This window comes from Phyllobates terribilis, unplaced genomic scaffold (assembly GCF_046119375.1).
Source record: "Phyllobates terribilis strain yellow unplaced genomic scaffold, ASM4611937v1 Scaffold_8__6_contigs__length_399053987, whole genome shotgun sequence".
Classification (NCBI taxonomy): domain Eukaryota; kingdom Metazoa; phylum Chordata; class Amphibia; order Anura; family Dendrobatidae; genus Phyllobates; species Phyllobates terribilis.
Genome location: NW_027362768.1, coordinates 32,239,437 through 32,261,264, shown reverse-complemented (window position 1 = coordinate 32,261,264; position 21,828 = coordinate 32,239,437). Strand labels below are relative to the sequence as shown.

Sequence of the window (21,828 nt, the reverse complement as noted above, 5' to 3'; positions counted from 1 at the left end):
ATGTGTTACTCACAACACCTAGACATTATAAAGTGACAATGTGAAATAAATTAATTGCAAAGTAGATAATATAAAGTGACAGTGCAAACGTAAACAGATGAATAAATGCTGATATTGTGATATACGTATGTATAATTTTATACAAAAATAAAGTGCAATGACAATATAAAGTGACTATACCATAATCACATCACATAAACATTATAGGGTGACGATGCAAAAACGCCAATCAAAAGGTATATTAAAAATAGTCCAAAGAAAAGGTTTATAATAATTTATTCTATCCAGATTCTTCATCGTTTCGTACATCAACAATGGTTGGCATCTGCGCATCACAGTCTCATCTCCATCCATATTTGCTAAACCCCAGGTACCAAATACTAAAGATTAAAAAATAAAAATTAAAATCAAGACAAACAACACACATCAAATATACGGTTTCAAATCTCATATATCTCAAATAACTCATATAACTCACAGGAAGACCCCAAATCCAAAACTCTCATTCAAGCCTTGAGGGGCCAGAGAACCCAACCGATATATCCATCTACTTTCGGTTTTTGCTAATCTTTTGTGTAAATCACCCCCTCTAATGCCCATAGTGACTACGTTAATGCCCCTAATTTTTAATAAATGAGGATTACAGTTGTGATACCTCTTAAAATGTTTGGGGATTGTTTTAAGAAGGGAGTCATTAGTGTTAGTTTTGGCTTTCTCAATGTCTAAGCAGTGCTCACGAGTCCTTACCTTGAGTTCTCTACTGGTCAGTCCAACTTAGATTTTATTGCAGGGACATTCGGCCAGATAGATGACACCCTTGGATGCACAGGTGATATGGTGGCGAATTTCAAATGTCCGAGACCCATCATGGTTTCTGAAGTTTGTTGTTTTGATTAAATTGCCACAAGCCTTGCATAGACCGCAAGGAAAAAAGCCATTTTTGTATTTAGATGTCTTCTGGGCCTTTGGTTCATAATGGCTATGGACCAGAATGTCATTTAAATTACGAGAGCGTTTAGCAATAATCTGTGGTGAGTCAGGTAGGATTCGTTTGAGAATTGGGTCAGTGGAGAGGACATCCCAATGCTTCAAGATTATGTTTTTAAATTCCGTCCATGTTGGTAATACAACATGACAATATTTATGAGTATTACACCAAACTCCATTACAATCCATGAATCTCAATGTTCCTCTTAGGTCATGTTGTTTTTCCTATAATTCTCAACATAGTGACAACTGTATTGTCCACAATTAAAACGACACTATTTACTACCATATAACACCACTTATTTGTTAACATATAACACCACTTATCTACTCTCACATTGCCCTGCAGCTGCTCCAGTTAACATTTGTGTATACTAACCATAGCTGCTAATGGTGCTGACATTTTATGGATCTTAGAATTGCATCTTGTAACATCACTGGCAGCGTGCTGGCATGGCTTACCACCTCCCACCATGCAATACCGCCATCTTAACTATCAGGCCAGGCTGCACACTTTGCTCCAGTACCTGCTGTGTCTCTTGTCTGATTGCTTAGGGTGGCGGCACAGTTATTGCCTGATTCTTATAGTTACTGTGTGCGCACTCCTAATGCCTCCACAGCCTATTGCTGTGAGTCACTGGATACTTAAACCCCCTCCACCAATTAGGAGATGCCTGAGCAACACTTTCCTTCAGTGTGTTCCTTGCAACTGAGTTGCCAGGTCCTGTCCTGTAAATTGTCTGTTTCTGCCACCCTGGGGGCTGTATACCCAGGCCTGTTACCTGTACCTGTGACTTCTAGTCTGTTCCGCCACCCTGGGGGCTGTATACCAAGGCCCTTTACCTGTATCTGGGACTTCTAGTCTGTCTCCGCCACCCTCGGGGGTGAGTTCCCAGTCTCGTTCCTGTATCTTGTTCCTGGTTCAGTTCCTGTCTGAACTGTATCCTAGCCCATTACCTGTTTGTCTCTATGTCCGAACGTTCCCTTTTCCTGCAGTGTCTGAACCTGCACCTAACTCCAACTCGTTGTCTCTGTACTTCTGTTTGTGAGTTTTGTGTCCACTCGCTACTTCATTGTAAGTACCTTGTGTGTATCTGGTTCTGCTTGTCCCATTTCCCTGCCTCCATATCTACCTACTGTGTTCTAACTATCTTCCTGTATTTTCCAGTCAGTTCCATGTGAACAGAGCCCTGTCCTGTCCGCCTGCACCTTCTGCTCTGTTCTGCTCTGCTTGTCCACTGCACCTGCGGTTTCACTCTGCTCTGCTTGCCCACCGCATCTGCGGTTTCACTCTGCTCTGCTTGTCCACCGCATCTGCGGTTTCGCTCTGCTCTGCTTATCCGCTGTACCTGCGGTTTCGCTCTGCTCTGCTTATTCATCAAACCTGCGGTTTCGCTCTGCTTGTTCACCGCATAATTATGGTAGGGTATGAGATATATTTTTGTCTTGCTTCTTTTTTTTCTTTTTTGCTAGTGTGAACATGCCTCTGTTTCTTGTATGTCTGCCATCTTAGACCTCAGTTCACATTGTCTGGTTTTTTGACTTGTTTGCATTCTGTGCAATTTAAGGGTGTGGCATGCCCTTTGTTGAGCTGATTGGTATATATGTAGCTTACCACGGGCCTAGGTGGTCTGGAGTTGGGACCCGGTCCTATTTGTCTACCCTTTTATATGCATTACTTCAACTTTGATATACAGTAAGGTTTTTAATATAGGCAGTATAGGTACCGTCCCAATTTAGGGTCACCTTGCCGCTGGTGGGACGGCTTGTATACTTTTTTTGATCAAAAATAGTTCACTAAGTACCCTATATTTATTATGCAACTTTGCTTTACATTTATATATAATTATGGTAGGGTATGAGATATATTTTTGTCTTGCTTCTTTTTTTTTCTTTTTTGCTAGTGTGAACATGCCTCTGTTTCTTGTATGTCTGCCATCTTACACCTCAGTTCACATTGTCTGGTTTTTTGACTTGTTTGCATTCTGTGCAATTTAAGGGTGTGGCATGCCCTTTGTTGAGCTGATTGGTATATATGTAGCTTACCACGGGCCTAGGTGGTCTGGAGTTGGGACCCGGTCCTATTTGTCTACCCTTTTATATGCATTACTTCAACTTTGATATACAGTAAGGTTTTTAATATAGGCAGTATAGGTACCGTCCCAATTTAGGGTCACCTTGCCGCTGGTGGGACGGCTTGTATACTTTTTTTGATCAAAAATAGTTCACTAAGTACCCTATATTTATTATGCAACTTTGCTTTACATTTATATATAATTATGGTAGGGTATGAGTATATTTTTGTCTTGCTTCTTTTTTTTTTTTCTTTTTTGCTAGTGTGAACATGCCTCTGTTTCTTGTATGTCTGCCATCTTAGACCTCAGTTCACATTGTCTGGTTTTTTGTTCACCGCACCTGCAGTATCGCTCTGCTCTTCTTGTTCACTGCACCTGCGGTTGCGCTCTGCTCTGCTTGTTCACCGCATCTTCGGTTTCGCTCTGCTTGTTCACCGCACCTGCGGTTTCGCTCTGCTCTGCTTGTCCTTCGCGCCTGCGGTTCTGCTCTGCTTGTCCACCACACCCGTGGCTCTGTTCCTGTATCCCAGTTTGTACTGGTCCCTATCCAGCCTGGGTTCATACCTGCCAGTATCTGCCAGTCTGCATTCCAGCCATGCCTGCCAGTACCCGCAAGTCTGCATACCAGACTGCATACCAGCCGTGACTACCAGTACCCACCTGTCTGCATACCAGCTGTGCCTGCCAGTACCCGCCTATCTGCACACCAGCCGTGCCTGCCCGTTCCTACATTCCTTGGTGTGGGTCAACAGCTGTGACCGGGATCTGACCTGGAGTAGCACCTGGTCCCTCTGCTCAGTTCCTCCCTGGTTCACGGAGTCGTCTGAGCCGCCGTGCGACCTAGGTGAGACCGAGCTGATACTTAATCATGAGCAGCAGTCCTCGGTTCATGGTCCAGTGGGATCACTAACCATGCTCATGCCAGTCAGCCCAGGCGTGAGCGTAACACATCTCATTAGCCACAAAAATTAATTAGCTCAAACTTTGCACACGATGGCTGCAAGGTTTAACATGGCTGTTCAGAATATTAGGACTTCTCATTCTCTTACAACATGGCTTTCGCAGTAACATGCAACTAAAAAAAGTCAGGAAAATTCTATTAGAACTAGGGATAAGCGAACCCAAACAGGAAAGTTTGGGGTTTGTACCGGTACCTATCCCCGAACACGGGCTTTTTACTGTATGTCCTGTTTCCTGACTAATAAAGCTTGTTGAAGGGCTGCAGCGCAGCCAATCAACAAGCTTTTAGACTGTGGGTACTTATAGAGCCATCACAGCCATGCCAAATATTGGCATGGCTGTGATTGGCCGGCTCAGCCCGGAAAATGAGTGCCGCCCCAATTATGCTCTCATTAGTTTTGGGATAGGACACAGCTGGAGTGAGAGACAGATAGTGACTGTGCGCGCTGCCAAAAAATGCTTTGTGTACGCTGCAACCCATATAAGTGGTAGTACTGTGCTAAAAACCCCTGTGTGTACTCTGCACCCCCATGCATGTGGAAGTACTGTCCTTTAAGCAGCTGTTTTTACTCTGCACCCCCCTGCTTGTGGAAGTACTGTCCTTTAAGTCTTAAGCCACTTAAACACCCATATCTGTGTGAGTACTGTCCTTTAAGCTGTTGTGTGGACGCTGCAACCCCACGCCTGTTGGAGTTCTGTTCATTGAAACCGCTGTGTGTTTTCTAGCAGTCTTAGAAATAAATATTTGAGTCAGCCATCTCTTTGCCATTAGGAGGCCCAAGAAATAATTTTCCAGGACCACTGTGTGTTTTCTAGTAGTTTTGCTAATCAATTTATCGCATCAGCCATCTTGTTGCCATTTCTAGGCCCCAAAAAGAATTTATCTGTACTGGTGTGTGGTTTTATTAGTCTGGGAAATAAATAATTGGCATAAGCTGTCTAGCTGCCATTTCTAGGTTCAAAAAATAATTTATCTGGAGTGGTGTGTGTTTTCTAATAGTCTGAATAATACATAATTGGCATCAGCCATCTCATTGCCAATAGTGGGCCAAAGAAATAATTTTTCAGGACCTCTGTGTGTTCTCTAGTAGTTTTGCAAATCAATATATAGCATCAGCCATCCTGTTGCCATTTCTAGGCCACAAAAGGATTTTTTCTGGACTGGTGTGTGTTTTTTATTAGGATGGGCAATAAATAATTTGCATCAGCCATCTAGTTGCCATTTCTAGGTCAAAGAAATAATTTCTCAGAACTGTTGAATTTTTTCTAGTACTGTTGCAAATAAATAAATCTACTCCTCTGCCACATCTTTCCGAGTAGTGTTTAGAAAATAAACTTCAAAAATTGAGGAGAGCATCAAATAAGGGATGTGGCCATGGCCATGGTGGTGCTGGTGTAGCTTCTGATGGTTGTGGTGGTGTAGCTGATGCAGGGAGAGGATGTGGTCATTCTGTAAGGTGCCCAAATGAGGTAGTCATGGGCAACCTGTAGCCCATGCTCACTTAGGCACCCTACAGACAAAGTCTGTCCTTGCTCAGGTATGCTGCTGTATATGTGGTGCTTCCCACCTACAGTACTTCTGGCCAGCCTGCCTCTTCTGACTCCAGGGATTCCTCTTCTGGAACAAGGGCAGCAATACATTCAGAGGATACAGAGTTCATAAAAACAGCCAGAGCTTTACTTGGTAACTGGCAGTATTTACAGCATTTACAGGCAGGTACAAAGGATAAGGCCTAACAGGTTGTCATCTTTCCCACAGGTACCCGATACAACTTCAGGCCTGGTTCCCGATTTAGGTGAAGCTTCTCTGTTGTTTTCTTCTCTAGGCCTAGAGCTTCTTCCTCACCAATGACAGTATATCTGGATCCCATTTCACTCCGCCTATGAGTACTTGAGTCCTAACTTCTTATGCAGCCTCACAGAGAGAATGTGCCCCCAGCCCCTGGTGACAATCTCGAGGTTCCCAGGCCGGCTAAGGGAGACTCTTGCAGAGGGATTCTTTGTTGACCCACTGTCCGGGATTCTAGGCCCACGTCTACCCTAGCAGCCCTTACAGAGTCTGCTGGTTTCTGCTGTACTGCACAACTACTGACTGTGCTCACTTCCTGCACTTGACACTAGCACTCGGTTCCCCCTCCCTCTACTGGGCTGGCTGTTAGGGTTAAGCCTACCCATGCCAAACTACATCCCCAGAGGGTTCTAACTTCAGGAACGAACTTTTAACCCTTTTTAGTATCAGGGGCAGACTATCACCTCCACCACTACTACAGTTCTGTACCTGCTACATGCCCAAATACAACACCTTCCTCCGGTGCATGCAGACAAAAGGACATTATGCGTCCGTTCGTAGGCCGGAATACCGCTGCATGAATAGTGAGGCCACAAGATGTTGAAAAGGTGTTAGATTGGATGGCTGAGAGCGACTCCATTTCCTTTGCATTATCTTCCACCCGGTTCAGTGCAGAAAATACACAGTTGCCACCTAAGGACCATAGTCATCCGTCTTCCACCTCACCCCATTGCAAATCTCCCAAGCAGTCCGAGCCCCAAGTCATGCAACAGTCTCTTCTGATTTTTGATGACTCCACTGGCTGGATTTCCATGGCCCATCCACCTGCCCCTGCTCCAGGAGTGGAAGAGACAGAGTGTACTGATGCCCATCCACTTTTTAGGTTGGATGATGGGAGGGCTAATGCACATGGTTAGAGGACCACCGCAGCACATGTCAGATGATGAAGAAACTCAGTTACTAAATGCAGCATCTTTATGCAGTGTGCAGAATGGTAAGGAAGGCAGGGTTGAGGAGTTGATGGAAGATGATGCGGGGGATGAGGACGTATGAGACCCCACATGGAGCAAAGATCATCCTAGTGACATGTGCAGTTCATAGGAAGAGGAGGTTGCTATGCTGCTACAACATCATAGAAGAAGAGGGAGCAGGGAACAAAGGCACAGTGGCAGCCCCTAGCCAGTAAATCGGCTGCTACTGTCCACCTCGCTGCTGATATAAGCACACTAAAGACAGCTCAAAAGAGATCCCTGGTGTGGCATTTCTTCAGGGAATGTGCTGCCAACAAGTCAAGTGACAGTTGGTTTGCACTCTGTGCCGTCAGACCTTAAAGCGAGGTATAAATGTTCTGAACCTGAGCACCACCTGTATGACGAGGCATCTGAATTCCATGCACGAGATGCAGTGGAATACACAACTTAAAAAGCATGACCGATCTGAGCCTCCTCCTGTTCCCTCTTCTGCTGTGGTCTCAGCCTCTTCCTCCCACTGATGACCAACAAGGCCACCTATCTCCCCGCAAAAAGAGGATGCGACAGCATCACCATCACCACCACCAGTGTCACCGAGCATCTCCACACTGTCACATGGAAGTGTTCAGCTTTCCATCATCCAAATCCTTGAGAGAAAGAGGAGATACCAACCTAGCCACCCACGAGCCATGGTCCTAAATGACAGCATTTCCAAATGACTGGACTTTGAAATGCCATTCTGGCTGGGGGAGATTGACAGTTTTAAAAAACTGATATCAGTGGCTGTCCCGCAGTACGTTGTTCCCAGGCACCACTACTTTTCCAGGCAGGCCATCCCTGTCCTGCACAAACATGTTGAGGGCCAAATCAAATGAGCACTGCACAATTCCATCAGAGGCAAGGTCCATATAACCACAAATGCATGGACCAGTAAGCATGGCCAAGGATGTTATATCTCCCTAACTGCCACTTGGTATAGTGGCGGCTATGGCAGAGGCAGAAGACAGTTAGCTCATGCCCTACCACCACCTAGTATTGCTGGATGTTTATTGGTTCAGGTTGCATCCTCCACCTACTCTTCTTACTCCACCGCCTCCTCATTAGGTCACAGGAAGACCTGCACCACCAACTTGTGCACAGTCAGGGGGAAACGACAGCAGACTGTTCTTAAACTCTTCTGTTTGTGGGGAAAATCCCACAATGCGCAGGAGCTATAGACTGGGATCACATAGCAGAAAGATGAATTGTTGGTGCCGGTAATCCTCAAGCCTGGCCTGGTGGGGTGCAATTATGGGTGAACTCTCATAGCAGCCCAGGAGTGTGGCTGAGGGGATACAGAGTACCGAGATGATATATCTCCCACCATGGACAGCTTGTCATTTTCTCTGGGCAGCCTGGCACACATGAGCCAATACATGCTGCAGTGCCTGCAGAATGACCGCCGAGTTGCCCGTATTGTTACCAGTGCAGATTACTGAGTGACCACCCTGATGGATCCCCGCTACAAGGACAACATACCATCATTACTTCCATCAAAGGAGAAGGATCACAAAATGCCTGAATACAAGCACATGCTTGTAGAAAAACTATTAATTGCTTTCCCACCTGACAGCTCAATGAAATAACAAGGCTGAGGCAAAGGAGGAAGTCGCCAACGTGGCTGGGGTACTGCCAGCACCTCGGAAGGCAGGGTTAGTATGTCCAAAATGTGGCAAAACATTATGAGCATGCCACAACATCCGGCACCATCATCTGATACAGTCCGTATAAGATGGTGGTGTCAGCATTACAACAACATGGTGGAAGAGAATGTGTCCACATGTCTCCACGTACTAAAAGATGGGTCTGCCCCATTTAACTACTCTGTCTCTAAAATAGACACATGGTGTGAGCTTGCCCTTTATGCTTTGGAGATGCTGGCGTGTCCTGCAGCAAGTGTACTGTCAGAATGTGTGCTTAGCACGGCTACGGTGTCATGACAGACAGACGCATCCACCTGTCCACATCCAGCGTAGGGAAGCAAACATTCCTTAAAATGAACTAGGCGTGGATCCCACAGGACTTGTCCATACCTTTGGATGACTAGACAAGTATATCAGCCACACCCAGCCAGTCTTCAACTCTATTTGCTGTTCCCTTCATTTGGGGGCCTCCTCCCCCCAAAAGAAAAAACTGTGTTTACTACCTCCTCCTCCACTTCTTCCACCTATACCGCCACGTCCACCTACTTCTCCACTTGGATCCATTCCTTCTGGATCAAGATTCTTATATTTTATTTCTACTCTGCTTTGCATAGGGACAGGACGCAGATTTAATGAGGGACAGTATTAGGTATTGCGTGTGCGCAGTTTTACAAAAATACTCTCTATGTGTACTCTGCAACCATGTCTGTGATAATATCTTGGGTAACCAAAAGTTTTTATAATTTTCAACTGAGATGGTGGGAGTGATGTGTGTGTAAACATATTTTTCTACACTTAGGCAACCATGTGTGTTATAGTACTGTGCCAAAAGCCGCTGTGTGTATTCTTTAACCCATATCTGTGGGAGTACTTTGCCAAAAGACACTGTGAGTATTCTTTAACCCATATCTGTGGGAGTAATTTGCCAAAAACCACTGTGTGTATTCTTTAACCCATATCTGTGAGAGTACTTTGCCAAAAGCCGCTGTGTGTATTCTTTAACCCATATCTCTGAGATTACTTTGTCAAAAGCCCCTGTATTTTTTAACCCATATCTGTGGGAGTACTGTGCCAAAAGCAGCTGTGTTTATTCTTTAACCAAATTTTGTGGGAGTAGTTTGCCAAAAGATGCTGTGTATATTCTTTAACCCATATCTGTGTGAGTAATGTGCCTTTAAGCTGCTGTGTGTACCATGCAACCCTGTCTGTGGGGGTACTGTGGGCCACTGTGTGGGTGTGAAATTTGTTAATAGCTTCTGTGGGGGAAATTTTTAATTGGACTGCCGGTAGCCAAACCACCAGCTTGATCCAAGATCATATTACAAGCTTTTCATCGGTGGCATTTGGAATGTATGCTACTGGAGCAGACATTTTGGATCTGTGGGGGTAATGTTCCCCATTCTCTGTGGCTGAAATTTGTCATCAGCTTCTGCAGGGTAAGTGTAGAAACATGCTCTGTGGGAGAAATTTGTTATTAGCTTCTGTTGGGCTACTGTGCCCAAAAGCCTCTGTGTAGTCTGTCTGTACAAACAGCGTGTCTATAAAAAATAATTTTTGCTCTACCTTTGTGTCAGCTCAATTAAAAGATTTAACTACTCTTTCCAATTACAGAGCCTCTAAATTTTCACAGATGACTAGTCTGCCTCGCAATATCAGCTGCTGACTCAGTTGAGAAGTGGTTAATTTGCTTGTCTGCTGCCGTTCTTGGATGTGGTACACATTTATCAGGTTGCCTTTCTGGAATAGAAATCTAATTCTCCATTACACGTGTGTACTCTGCAACTTCACCTGTAGGTGGTTTGAAATTGGATGGCCGAGAGTGCGTCCAGTTCCTTTACTTTGTGTTCAACCGGGTCCCCTCTTAATCATGGCCCCAGTTTGAAAAAAAAAACTAGAAATGGAGTACAATTTCATTATCCCTTGCTGAAGTATTCATGCATGGTTGCCTGCTTTAAACAATAATTTTTTCAAAGGAAACACTTTGGACCCCTAGGACCCTAAGGCAACAGCATTGGAGCGGCATCCCAAGGCAATGTGGCTGGGACTGGCAGTAGCAAGCCTCGGGGCGGACCGCTATCTGTATACAGAATTAAACTACGAGCTTTTCATCTGTGGCTGCTCTACTGTACGCGACTAAAGATAAAAGTTTGGCTCTGTGGGTGATATTTGTAAGATGCTAATATAGGGGTACTCTGCCCCATGGTCTGTGGGTGAAATTTCTAAACTGAAAATGTAGGGGTACTCTGCTCCATTCTCTGTGGGTGAAATTTGTAAGCTGCTAATGTAGGTGTACTGTGCCTCATGGTCTGCGGGTGAAAATTGTAAATTGCTAATGTAGGGGTACTTTGCCCCATGCTCTGTGGGCGAAATTTGTAAGCCGCTAATGTAGGGGTCTTCTGCTTCATACTCTGTGGGTGAAAGTTTTAACTGGACTGGAAGTAGCTAGCCTCAGTCTCTGTGAGGGCACTGTTAAAATTTTTATGTTATTCATTTAATTCCTATTATACCATAATTGCTATGGTGACAGAACCCCTTTAAGTCATTTTCCTATTCACATTTGTTTGCAGCGCAATTGTCCTGCTCTTACTCTCATTTAGCTTCCTTTTGCAGCGCTCTAGCCCTTACTATGACCATTTTACAGTCATTTTAAAGCACTGAAGTTTGGGTCCCCATTGATTTCTATTGGGTTCGTGTCGAGGGTCAAGTTTGGACCCGAACCAAACTTTTTACTGTATGTTCGTCGAACCCGGCAAACCCGAAAATCTACAGGTTCTCTCATCTCTAATTAGAACGGCTAAATTTTACATGGGGTTAATCAGTATCTCTTTAACTAATAGCTACTGGCTACTAATTAACATGAGTTCAAATGTGATTGGCTAAGTCTAAACACAAACACAACTACATCCTTAATTATAAGGATGCAACAACATTATTTTAGTTTTGCTAGCTTTATTTGCATCACCACTAGAGATGAGCGAACCTGAACAGTAAAGTTCGGGGTCTGTACCGAACACCTACTGTTTGGGCACGGATCTAAAACTCAGACTTCACTTGGAAATCCGTGTTACTGTTCAGGTAAGGCACCCCTAACACCGCATGTTCCTTGCGCTGTCATCTGCATGCCGCTTGAGAAACCCCGGCGGCTCTGATCGGTGGTAAGATTAATACCACCAGTCAGATGACAGTGGGGGGATAAGGCCCTGAACATCGGGTGTTTGCCGAGCTGTCATGTGCATGACAGTGCGGCAAACACTGCCTCTGATCATTACCCCCGATCAGAAAGCATCGGTTCCCCTCCAGCAGCTGTGACCAGAGGTAAAAAGTTTACCTTTGGTCACAAGGGTCGGCAGATGGGACTATTACACTCATCAGCCTACACCTGCTCTCACAGATAACAGCGTGAAGAGTCGCGGCAGATAGGACTATTCATCTGCCGGTGCCTGTGCTATAAATAAATAAATTAAAAAAAAAATGGTGTGAGATTCCCTGTATTTTTGATAACCAGCCAGGCAAAACTGACATCTACAGGCTGCAACCCTCAGTTGTCATCTTTAGCAAGGTTGGTTATCAAGACTAGAGGGGTACCTATGCCATTTTTTTATTTAAATAAATAATTAAAAAAAAATGGCATGATATCCCCCCATTTTTGACAACCAGCCAAGCTAAAGCAGACAGCTGGAGGCTGGTATTCTCAAGCTGGTGAGGGGCCATGGATATTGGTCCCCCAGCCTAAAAATATCAGCCCATAGCGGCCCCAGAAAAGGCACATCTATTAGATGCGCAATTTCTGGCTCTTTGTCCGGCTCTTTCCATTGCCCTGTGGCGGTGGCGAGTGGGGTAATATTTGTGCGTTTGATGTCACATTTGTATTATCAGGTGACAGCAATCCCACAGGTTAGTAAAGGAGCGGCGTCTATAAGACATCTATCCATTACTAATCCTATAGTCAAATTGTAAATAAAGACACCCAGAATAAAGTCTTTTATTTGAAATAAAACACACACACATTTACTTTTTTATTTAAAAATAACAAGCACTGTTATACTCACCTAACACCTAATTCCTGATGCCCTCTTCTTTTGTAAGAAAGCAAAAATAAAAAACAACAATATCAATAGATATTAGATGCTCCCTTCAGGGGCGGCTGTGGACTGCTATTTTTAGGCTAGGGGGCCAATATCCATGGCCCCTTACCAGCCCCCAGCTGTCTGCTTTAGCTTGGCTGGTTGTCAAAAATGGGAGGGGCCCCACGTCTTTTTTTTGATTATTTAAATAATTAAAAAAATGGCATAGGGAGCCCTCTATTCTTGATAACCAGCCTTGCTAAAGCTGACAGCTGAGGCTTGCAGCCCGCAGCTGTCAGTTTTGCCTGGCTGGTTATCAAAAATACAGCGGAACCCACGCCATTTTTTTAAAAAAAAAAATCTTTATTTTTATAGCCCAGGCGCCAGCAGATGAATATACTAGAGAAATTTACCTTAATTTCATCAGTGATTTTGGTAAGAGCTTCTTAAGGGTTTCACCACAGTTTAGTTTGAGTGTCATCAGTTTTTCTCGTACATGAAAAAAATGTTTCTCCACTTTCTCCTATCTAACAGTCTGTGAAAATCAGACTACACTCGGATGGCAACCGAATGCTGTCCGAATTATTTCACAGACCCATAGAATTGTATTATTGATTTTGATCTGAAACTCATGTCTCTGCAATTTATAGGTACAATGTTAACCGTGAAAAATACGGATAGCACTCATACGTGAAAAATGGACATAAGAATGAGGTGTTAGGATCCATTTGAACAGGCCAACTGTGACTATTAAATGACTGATAATTGGCTGCATAAAAGTCCATTGTCAGTCTTCCTGCCATTGAATTTACTGGTACATTCACCTTTAGAACCTCTTGAATGAATAGAGCGGGCTCAGGAGCTGAATCTGCATTATACCAGGCAGATGGTAGCTGTGTTATACAACTGGCATAATGAAGGAACTAGAGGGCCGCTGAATAACCAGGTGACAAAGAACTGTGGTTACATGATGGCAGAAGCCTGCGAGAGGTAAGTATTTTAATGCATACACTGGATATGCATTACAGATAGCAAACAGGAGGTGAAATAATCAATAAAAAAATACTGAAATGGGACTTCAAAAGCAAATATTTGCAAATATGCATTATATGTACATATACCTAATGAATTTTATTTTTAATTTTACCAGCATTTTGTAACCGTCCACCTACGGATCCTAATTCCACTTTAGTTGGTGAAGTTAAAGAACGTTATTACACTGGGGAAAAAGTTACTTATGTGTGTAATGTTGGCTACACCCTGAATAGAGCTTTGAGAGGAGAAGCACAATGTGAGAACACACAATGGATCAATTTACCAGTGTGCAGAAGTAAGTACAATTCCAATCAGTTTACTTGATATATATTGGTTTAATGTTGTCTTTTTTTGTTTATTTTTTACATTCTTTTAAATATTTATATCTGATTGTTCAGTTTATTTTCATTTAAGAAAAACTGATTTTTTAATTTCATGCAGCCATATTGTCAACAGTAGATCCATTAATTTTCACTTCAAATATATTCTTCTCAACTTAAACACTATTAGACTCATATCAAAGGAGAGATCGTCTGCATGTGTGTTGCCATATTTACTAAAATATAATGGAAACAGCCAAGCACCTCCATTGACATAATCAGGAGGTCTCTGTTTTAGTTAGGCTCGGATCACAAGACCGTTTTTCTCTCATTCAAGAAAATCATTCGGATTATGCTAATCATACTCTAATCAGAGTTTGATTAGAGTGTGATCCGATTTTCTCAGAGCTGTAGAGAAGAAAAAATTGTTTCTCCACCTTCTGTATAATGTCATTTTGTGAAAATCTGTCATCTGAGTGCGGTCCGATTTTTTCTACAGACTCATTGACTTGTGTTGCCGAGCACGGTCCGATTTTTCCACAGACTCATTGACTTGCATTGCCGAGTGCGGTCCGATTTTTTCCACAGACCCATAGAGCTGACTTGGAAAGTGCCATCCGATTCTTAGAGACAAATCGTGCATGCCGCAATTTTTTCCTCAGAACAACTTTGTCCAAGGAAAAAAATTGGTTATGTGCATAGCCCCATAGAATAACATGGGGACGAGTGCTATCCGTGAAAACCACAGATAGCACTTCTCCAAGTTTGCGGTCGTCTGCAAAAGCCTTTAGGGTTCACAAGAGCCTATTTCATGGTCCGTATATGAGACGCAATTCCCCCACTGACACTCTTTCTCCTGGCTCTAACTTACTGCCTCATATTTGTCAATTGTAGTCAGTTTGAGCATTGTCATCAGTATACAAACTGTTAAATATGCTTGTGTGAACACAGACTTCTTGTTAATCATTGTATATATCACCCAAATAAATAGTGACTACTAGGGTGAGTCATAAAGCAAACTTTTGAAAGCTATCGAGATGACTTGTGAGCTAGGAACACTGTATAAGGTTAAGTGCACACGTAGCGTTTTTGATGTGTTTTCGTGGGGTTTTTCCGTGTGGAAATGCAGCGAAAATGTTATGTAAATGGTCTGCCAGGTATTGCAATGGTAATCCTGATGTACTGTGCACATGATGTGAAAATTTTCGCTCAGGATTACCATTGCGGAAAAAAACACAGCATGTCAATTGTGCGCACGTTTCTGCCACAAACTGAAGCCCATTGACTTTAATTGAACCGTAGCAAATCCACAGGTATAATATTTATACCTGTGAGTTTTCTGCGTTTCAATAAAAGCCAATGGGCGGTGAAACGCTGCGGAAACGCTGTGGGTGGTACCCGGGTCGACAGAGGAGGACAACTACTCCTCTCATCCGACCGCCGCTCCCGCTGATAACAGTGAGAGCGGCACGGCTGAGGGGAGCAGTAGTGTCATCAGCCATGTCGGGAACCACTCGCATTTAAAAAAATAAAGTAAAAAATAAAATACACTATTCTCACCTGTTCGCAGATGTCCCCCGCAGATGTCGCCCTCCTGGAGGCCGGCGGTACACCGCCAGGAGCGCGCTCGCTCCCAGCAGTGTACTGCGCTGCCAGGACCTGTAGTAACGTGAGCTCTCAGCTGAAGATCAGCTGAGAGCTCATGTGACCTCACTTTACAGCACCAATGCTGCGTGGGAACATTCTCAAGAATGTTCCCACCAATACTGTTGCTGAGGTCACTGGGACTGATCAGCTGATCTTCAGCTGATGAACCCCAGTGACCTCACTCCTGCAGCAGCATGTACACTGACGGGAGTGATTTTTCACTCCTGTCAGTATACATTGCTGTCTTCTACAGCAGTGACATCAGTGATTGCTGATGTCACTGTTGTAGAAATGACTCAGATCACCGAGGGACAATCGTGACGGAATTGTGGACTACGTTGTGACGGCGGACAGGTGAGGGATATGGTTGTTTTTTATTTTACTTTATTTTCAGGAGAAGAGGGATTCAGGGATTGAAAGTGCAATAAAAGCTTTTTTTAAATCGTGTGCTTTTAATTTCATTAAAATACTTTATTCTGGCCGTGTATTTATTGAAAAAGCGGCGACAACTTTACTACACGGTTAGTAATGGGGGCATCTTATAGACGCCCTCCATTACTAACCTGGGCTTCACGTCAGCCGCCAATACAAGACTGATGTGAACCCCAACCCCATTTCCCCACTCGCCACCACTATAGGGCCGTGGCTAAATGCCAGATTTGGTGCATTTCATGGATGCGCCATTTATAGGACTGCTGATGGGGTGATATTATTAGCCACAGAGTGGGCTAGTATCCATGGCCCCTTCCCTGGCTATTAATATCAGCCCGCAGCTGTTTGTTCAACCTTTTCTGGTTAGATTTTATAGGGGGACCCTACATCAATTTTTTTCTGGGGTCGCCCTGTAATCTAGCCAGTAAAGGCTAAGCAAATAGCTGTGGGCTGATATTAATAGCCAGACAACATTTTTGGCTAATGGCCCCTTGCCTGGCTATTAATATCAGCCCGCAGCTGTTTGTTCAACCTTTTCTGGTTAGATTTTATAGGGGGACCCTACATCAATTTTTTTCTGGGGTCGCCCTGTAATCTAGCCAGTAAAGGCTAAGCAAACAGCTGTGGGCTGATATTAATAGCCAGACAACATTTTTGGCTAATGGCCCCTTGCCTGGCTATTAATATCAGCCCCCAGCAGTCGGTTTTCCCTTTGCTGGTTATATAAATGATGCGGCCACGGCATTTTTAAAAAAAAATTAGGTTCTGTGCCCACGATCCGAACTTAGCAGCGCTTTGAAAGCATATTTTTTGCTGTGTCCAAAACTTTGCATTCCGTTGAATGCAGGTAAATCCACATGTGTTCACTGAACCATGCATATTTACCACATTCAATACCTTCTAGTGGTCAAATTTCTGTTGCAGAGACTAGCGACTCCGCAAGAGAATTTGACATGTTGCCGTCCTGAAAGATGCGCAGCATGTCCGTGTCCACAGGTGATTCAAAGCCTCTGATGCACACATAGTGGACATGGGATTTCTAGAGATCCCATCCACTATGCTGTAACATCTGGACGCTGTGAGTTTGGTGCTGTATAAGTACGCAGCGTCAAACTTGCCGTGGCTCCTGACCATGGCCACATACCCAAACTCACCCGCAGCATGTCAATTTCTGTAGCGGACACGCTAGTCTCCGTTGCAGATTTTGACCGATTGAAGTGTCGTTATATGTGGTGGATTCGCATGTACCAACAACAAAAGTGCAGCATTATAACACCGCGTTTTGGATGCAGCAAAAATACGTTGCGTCTAAGGCGCTGCTGAGTACTGATCAGGGGGACGTACTGGCTAAGGAAACAGCTGTGAGCTGTTAATAATAGCCAGGGACCATGTTTGTCTAATGGCACCTTCCTAGGCTAAAAATAGCAGCCCACAGCTGCCCCAGAAATTACATGAATGGGAATTCTAATGAAGATTGGGTGAATGGGACTAGCTGACACCTAGCTCTTTTGTTTGGTGATGACAAGGTGGGTCATCACCAAACCTAATTAAAGTAAAGTAAAGAGTTAAATCAACACACAGACACAGAGTAAACACTTTATTTGAAATAAAACAGACACATTCTTTAATCATTTAAATTAACCAATATACTCACACCAGTTCTTATGGTAATCCAAAAAGCAATGTCCCACCAAATAACTTTAGCTAAAAAAAGCATTCATTGATGTACAAAAATGCTTCAAAAACTGCATCAAAACTGAATAAAAAACGCGGCAAAACCGCATGGTTTTTCTGCAACGTTTTTCCTACAAGGAGATGCAGAAATGCTGCGCAAATTTCTGCTTCAAATCCTGTGCGCACATACTGTAACAGTGCTTGAATAACAGTGTAAATTTGGTGTGCCCTCTAAATAACTAAACACACAGCCATTAATGTCTAAATCGCTGGCAACAGCTGCTTGTTGTCATTTTGAGAAAATCACCATTTTATCTGCTGCAGATCTAGCAGCTCTCTGAATGCTGCGCTCTGTATAGCCCCGCCCACACCACTGATTGGCAGCTTTCTGCCCATGCTCAGTGTACACAGAAATCTACTGATCAGTGATGGGGGTGGGGTCCTAGAGAACTTACTAGTCAATTACCTTCTGACAAATCAATGATTTTATCAAAACAACACTAAGCAGCCCAGTAAGTGACACATTACTGGAATCAGTGCCTCTAACCCTACATTATGCTGCTCTCAGATTAGGTGGCAAAAACCTGATGACAGATTCCCTTTAAAGGAGCTGTAAAGACAAAAAAGTTTGTATTAAAAAAAATACAAGCCATTTGTGAAATTAACTTTTTTTCATTGTTAATTCACATTAGACTGTATCTTCAACACTTTTGTCAGCAGGTCTTATTACAGACTCTGAATAGGGCAGCTCTCTCCCTCTCCCTCAGCAGAAAGTCACAGCATGGTTAAAAAACGGGATCTTTTATGATTTTCTCATAATAAATAAAAAAGGACATGCAAGTCCTCCAAACTATTTTCCGTTTCTGTATAGGGGAGGTCCTAAATCTTTCTTGTTCTTTAGTTGATCACATGTCAAAAAGGCAAAGCATTTACTATGAACTCGCCTAAAAAAATATACACTTGGAGAGTAATATCATCATCTGCATGTAAATATTCCTTGACTCTAAGGGCTCGCTCACACTGTCGTATAACACGGCCGAATGCTATGTGATGTTTTATCGGATAGGACTCGGCCCTATGTTATACTATGGGACAGTGCAGATCTGAGATTATTGGCATGAGAAAATTATCTCATTCGATATTCGGACCATGTGCACCCATACAAGTCTACGGGTGCACGTAAAACATTGGACTGCACTCGGATTTCATCCAAGTGCAGTCCGATGAACACTCACAGAGACTATGGAGAAGATGAAGAAATTAAGTTCTCCATCTTCTCCATATCTGTGCTGCGAGAGAATCGGATCACACTCAGTTGAAGCTCTGACAGAGTTTGAGCCGAGTGTCATTAGCATAATTGGCCCTATTCTCTTGCATGAGAGAATATATGGCTTAGTGAGTGGACCCTAAAACTGAATAGTAGTGACGGACAGGCACCTCACAAGCGGGATCCATGTAGCTCTCAGATGTCATGTAGGTAGGGCTTCATTCCATGGGGTAGGGCTTAATTTCAACGTATATAAAAAAATGGACTTCAAATAAAAATTAAATGAACACAAAAAGCACTAATTGAATAATTTTTTTCGTATTTATGTTTGCAGCCCCTTTAAAAACCCTTTGAGGACCAAGGCACATATATATCCCATAGTTTTAAACTGGAAAAAAATTTGATTGAATAAAATTTAAGGTCCTCCAAGGTTTAAGTAGGTCATAAATTCATATGAATACTTGCTCATACAATTGCACATGCCAAAAGATGAAGAAGAACAGAATCAAAAATATGACATTAAGTGGAGCACTTACAGGTATTCAAGGTGAAAGAGACCAGCAAAGGCATCGTCTCGAATGACAGTAAATGAGTTAGAATTCAGCAAGCTGAAAATGAAGACAGCAGGTTAGAAGCGAACCAGACTTTATGGTGCTCAGAATTAGTCAAGCAGAATTTATTGACTGCTGTTGCAAAGCACTGAGACTCCCGCAGTGTATAGATGGCGCCGTGCGGCCTCCCGCTGTGTATAGATGGCGCCGTGCGGCCTCCCGCTGTGTATAGATGGCACCGTATAGATGGCTACGTGCGGCCTCCTGCTGAGTATACGTGTATAGATGGCTACGTGCGGCCTCCTGCTGAGTATAGATGCCGCACGGCGCTCCCCCCAGAGACAGCAGGAGGCCGCACAGCGCCATCTATACTCAGCGGGAGACCGCACTGTGACATCTATACTCAGCGGGGGGCCGCACGTAGCCATCTATACACAGCGGGGGGCGCACGTAGCCATCTATACACAGCGGGGGGCTGCACGGCGCCGTCTATACACAGCGGGGGCCGCACATAGCCATCTATACACAGCGGGGGGCCGCACGTAGCCATCTATACACAGCGGGAGGCCGCACGGCGCCCCCCCCAGAGACATCAGGAGGCCGCACTGCGCCAACTATACTCAGCAGGAGGCCGCATGCAGTCATACACACACATAGTGTGTGTATGTATAGTGTGTGTATATGTATAGTGTGTGTGTGTATAATGTGTGTGTATGTATAGTGTGTGCATGTATAGTGTGTATAATGTGTGTGTATGTATAGTGTGTGTGTATGTATAGTGTGTGTGTGTGTGTGTGTGTGTGTGTATAATTTGTGTGTGTGTATTTTTTTTAAGTTAAAAACTAGTAAAATGCATGTGGCATCAATATCAAGACTCCAGATATAAGGGCCTATTCACACTGAATTTTGCAATGCATTCATCTCCTCTTTCCAGGCTTCTAACTAAATCCCTGAAAAATGGCATTCAGATGGGCCTTGACATAGCCATTGATTTGAACAAAGGCAAACCGAGGCTAAAGTCTGAATCTTTAGGCTCCATTTGCTCTGCTTTCAGATGTCTCATTTCAGACAGCACAATCCTGAATTTCAGGGATTCAGTTGTAAGCCTTGTGTAAAGACCTGAATGCAGCGTTGAATGTAGTGTGAATAGGTCCTTACATCCTACACCACCTCAGGGGATTGTTGTTATGGAGTATTGCCCCTGGGTGGCCGCAGTTATGACCACCACCAGGGCTCGCGGTCACCCACCCTAGCTTTGGTATTCTGGGGAGCTGGTATAATGAATATCTGAGAAGAGCCCTAGAGAAGCAAGAACATTGGACAACCAAGAGGTGGTGGCCTCAAGTCAGGTGTAGTGTTCAACAGGGCAAGACTTTCTAACCTGCCCACACACACACACACATATACACACACCTGCCCACACAGACACACACACACACACACCTGCCCACACACACACACCTGCCCACACACACACCTGCCCACACACACACACACCTGCCCACACACACACACACACCTGCCCACACACACACACACACACACCTGCCCACACACACACACACACACCTGCCCACACACACACACACCTGCCCATACACACACACACACCTGCCCACACACACACACACACACACCTGCCCACACACACACACACCTGCCCACACACACACACACACACCTGCCCACACACACACACACCTGCCCACACACACACACCTGCCCACACAAACACACCTGCCCACACACACACCTGCCCATACACACACACCTGCCCACACACACACACCTGCCCACACACACACACACATATACACACACACACCTGCCCCCCCCCCACACACACATACACACATATACACACACACACATTTACACACACACCTGCCCACACACACACCTGCCCACAAACACACACACACACACATGCCCACACACACACACACCTGCCCACACACACACACACATATACACACACACACACACCTGCCTACACACACACACACCTGCCCACACAGACACCTGCCCACAAACACACACACACCTGCCCACACACACATCTGCCCGCCCACACACACACACACTCACCATCCCCCGGCTCCATTCCTCCTGCCTGCTCTGTATCTTTTCCGGTGCAGCACTGCAGGCCGGGGCGCACTGCGTGACGTCACAGCTAGGAGACACAGCCGCGCACAGGGCCGTGTCTCCTAGCAGTGACGCGGCCGGGCCAGCACAGGGAAGTTAACTGCTGCAGTGCTGGCCCGGCCGATGAAGAAGTAGCGGCGGCCGCTGCTGGGGGAGCGGTCCGGGCCCCCCCCTCCCGCCACTGCTGCCGCTATGTGCCGCGGCGGCCCGCACATATATTGAGGGCAAT

General features: G+C 44.5%; 1 protein-coding gene across 5 annotated transcripts in view; it reads left to right on the top strand.

The window, feature by feature from the left end:
- The window catches only part of LOC141156681 (complement factor H-like), a 742,328-nt gene that overhangs the window by 168,847 nt on the left and 551,653 nt on the right, over positions 1-21,828 (top strand). For all 5 annotated transcript variants that reach the window (XM_073642926.1, XM_073642927.1, XM_073642924.1 and 2 more), the window contains exon 3: positions 13,679-13,858. In XM_073642926.1, the coding sequence (XP_073499027.1) occupies positions 13,679-13,858 (180 nt within the window). The remainder of the gene's footprint in view (positions 1-13,678; positions 13,859-21,828) is intronic.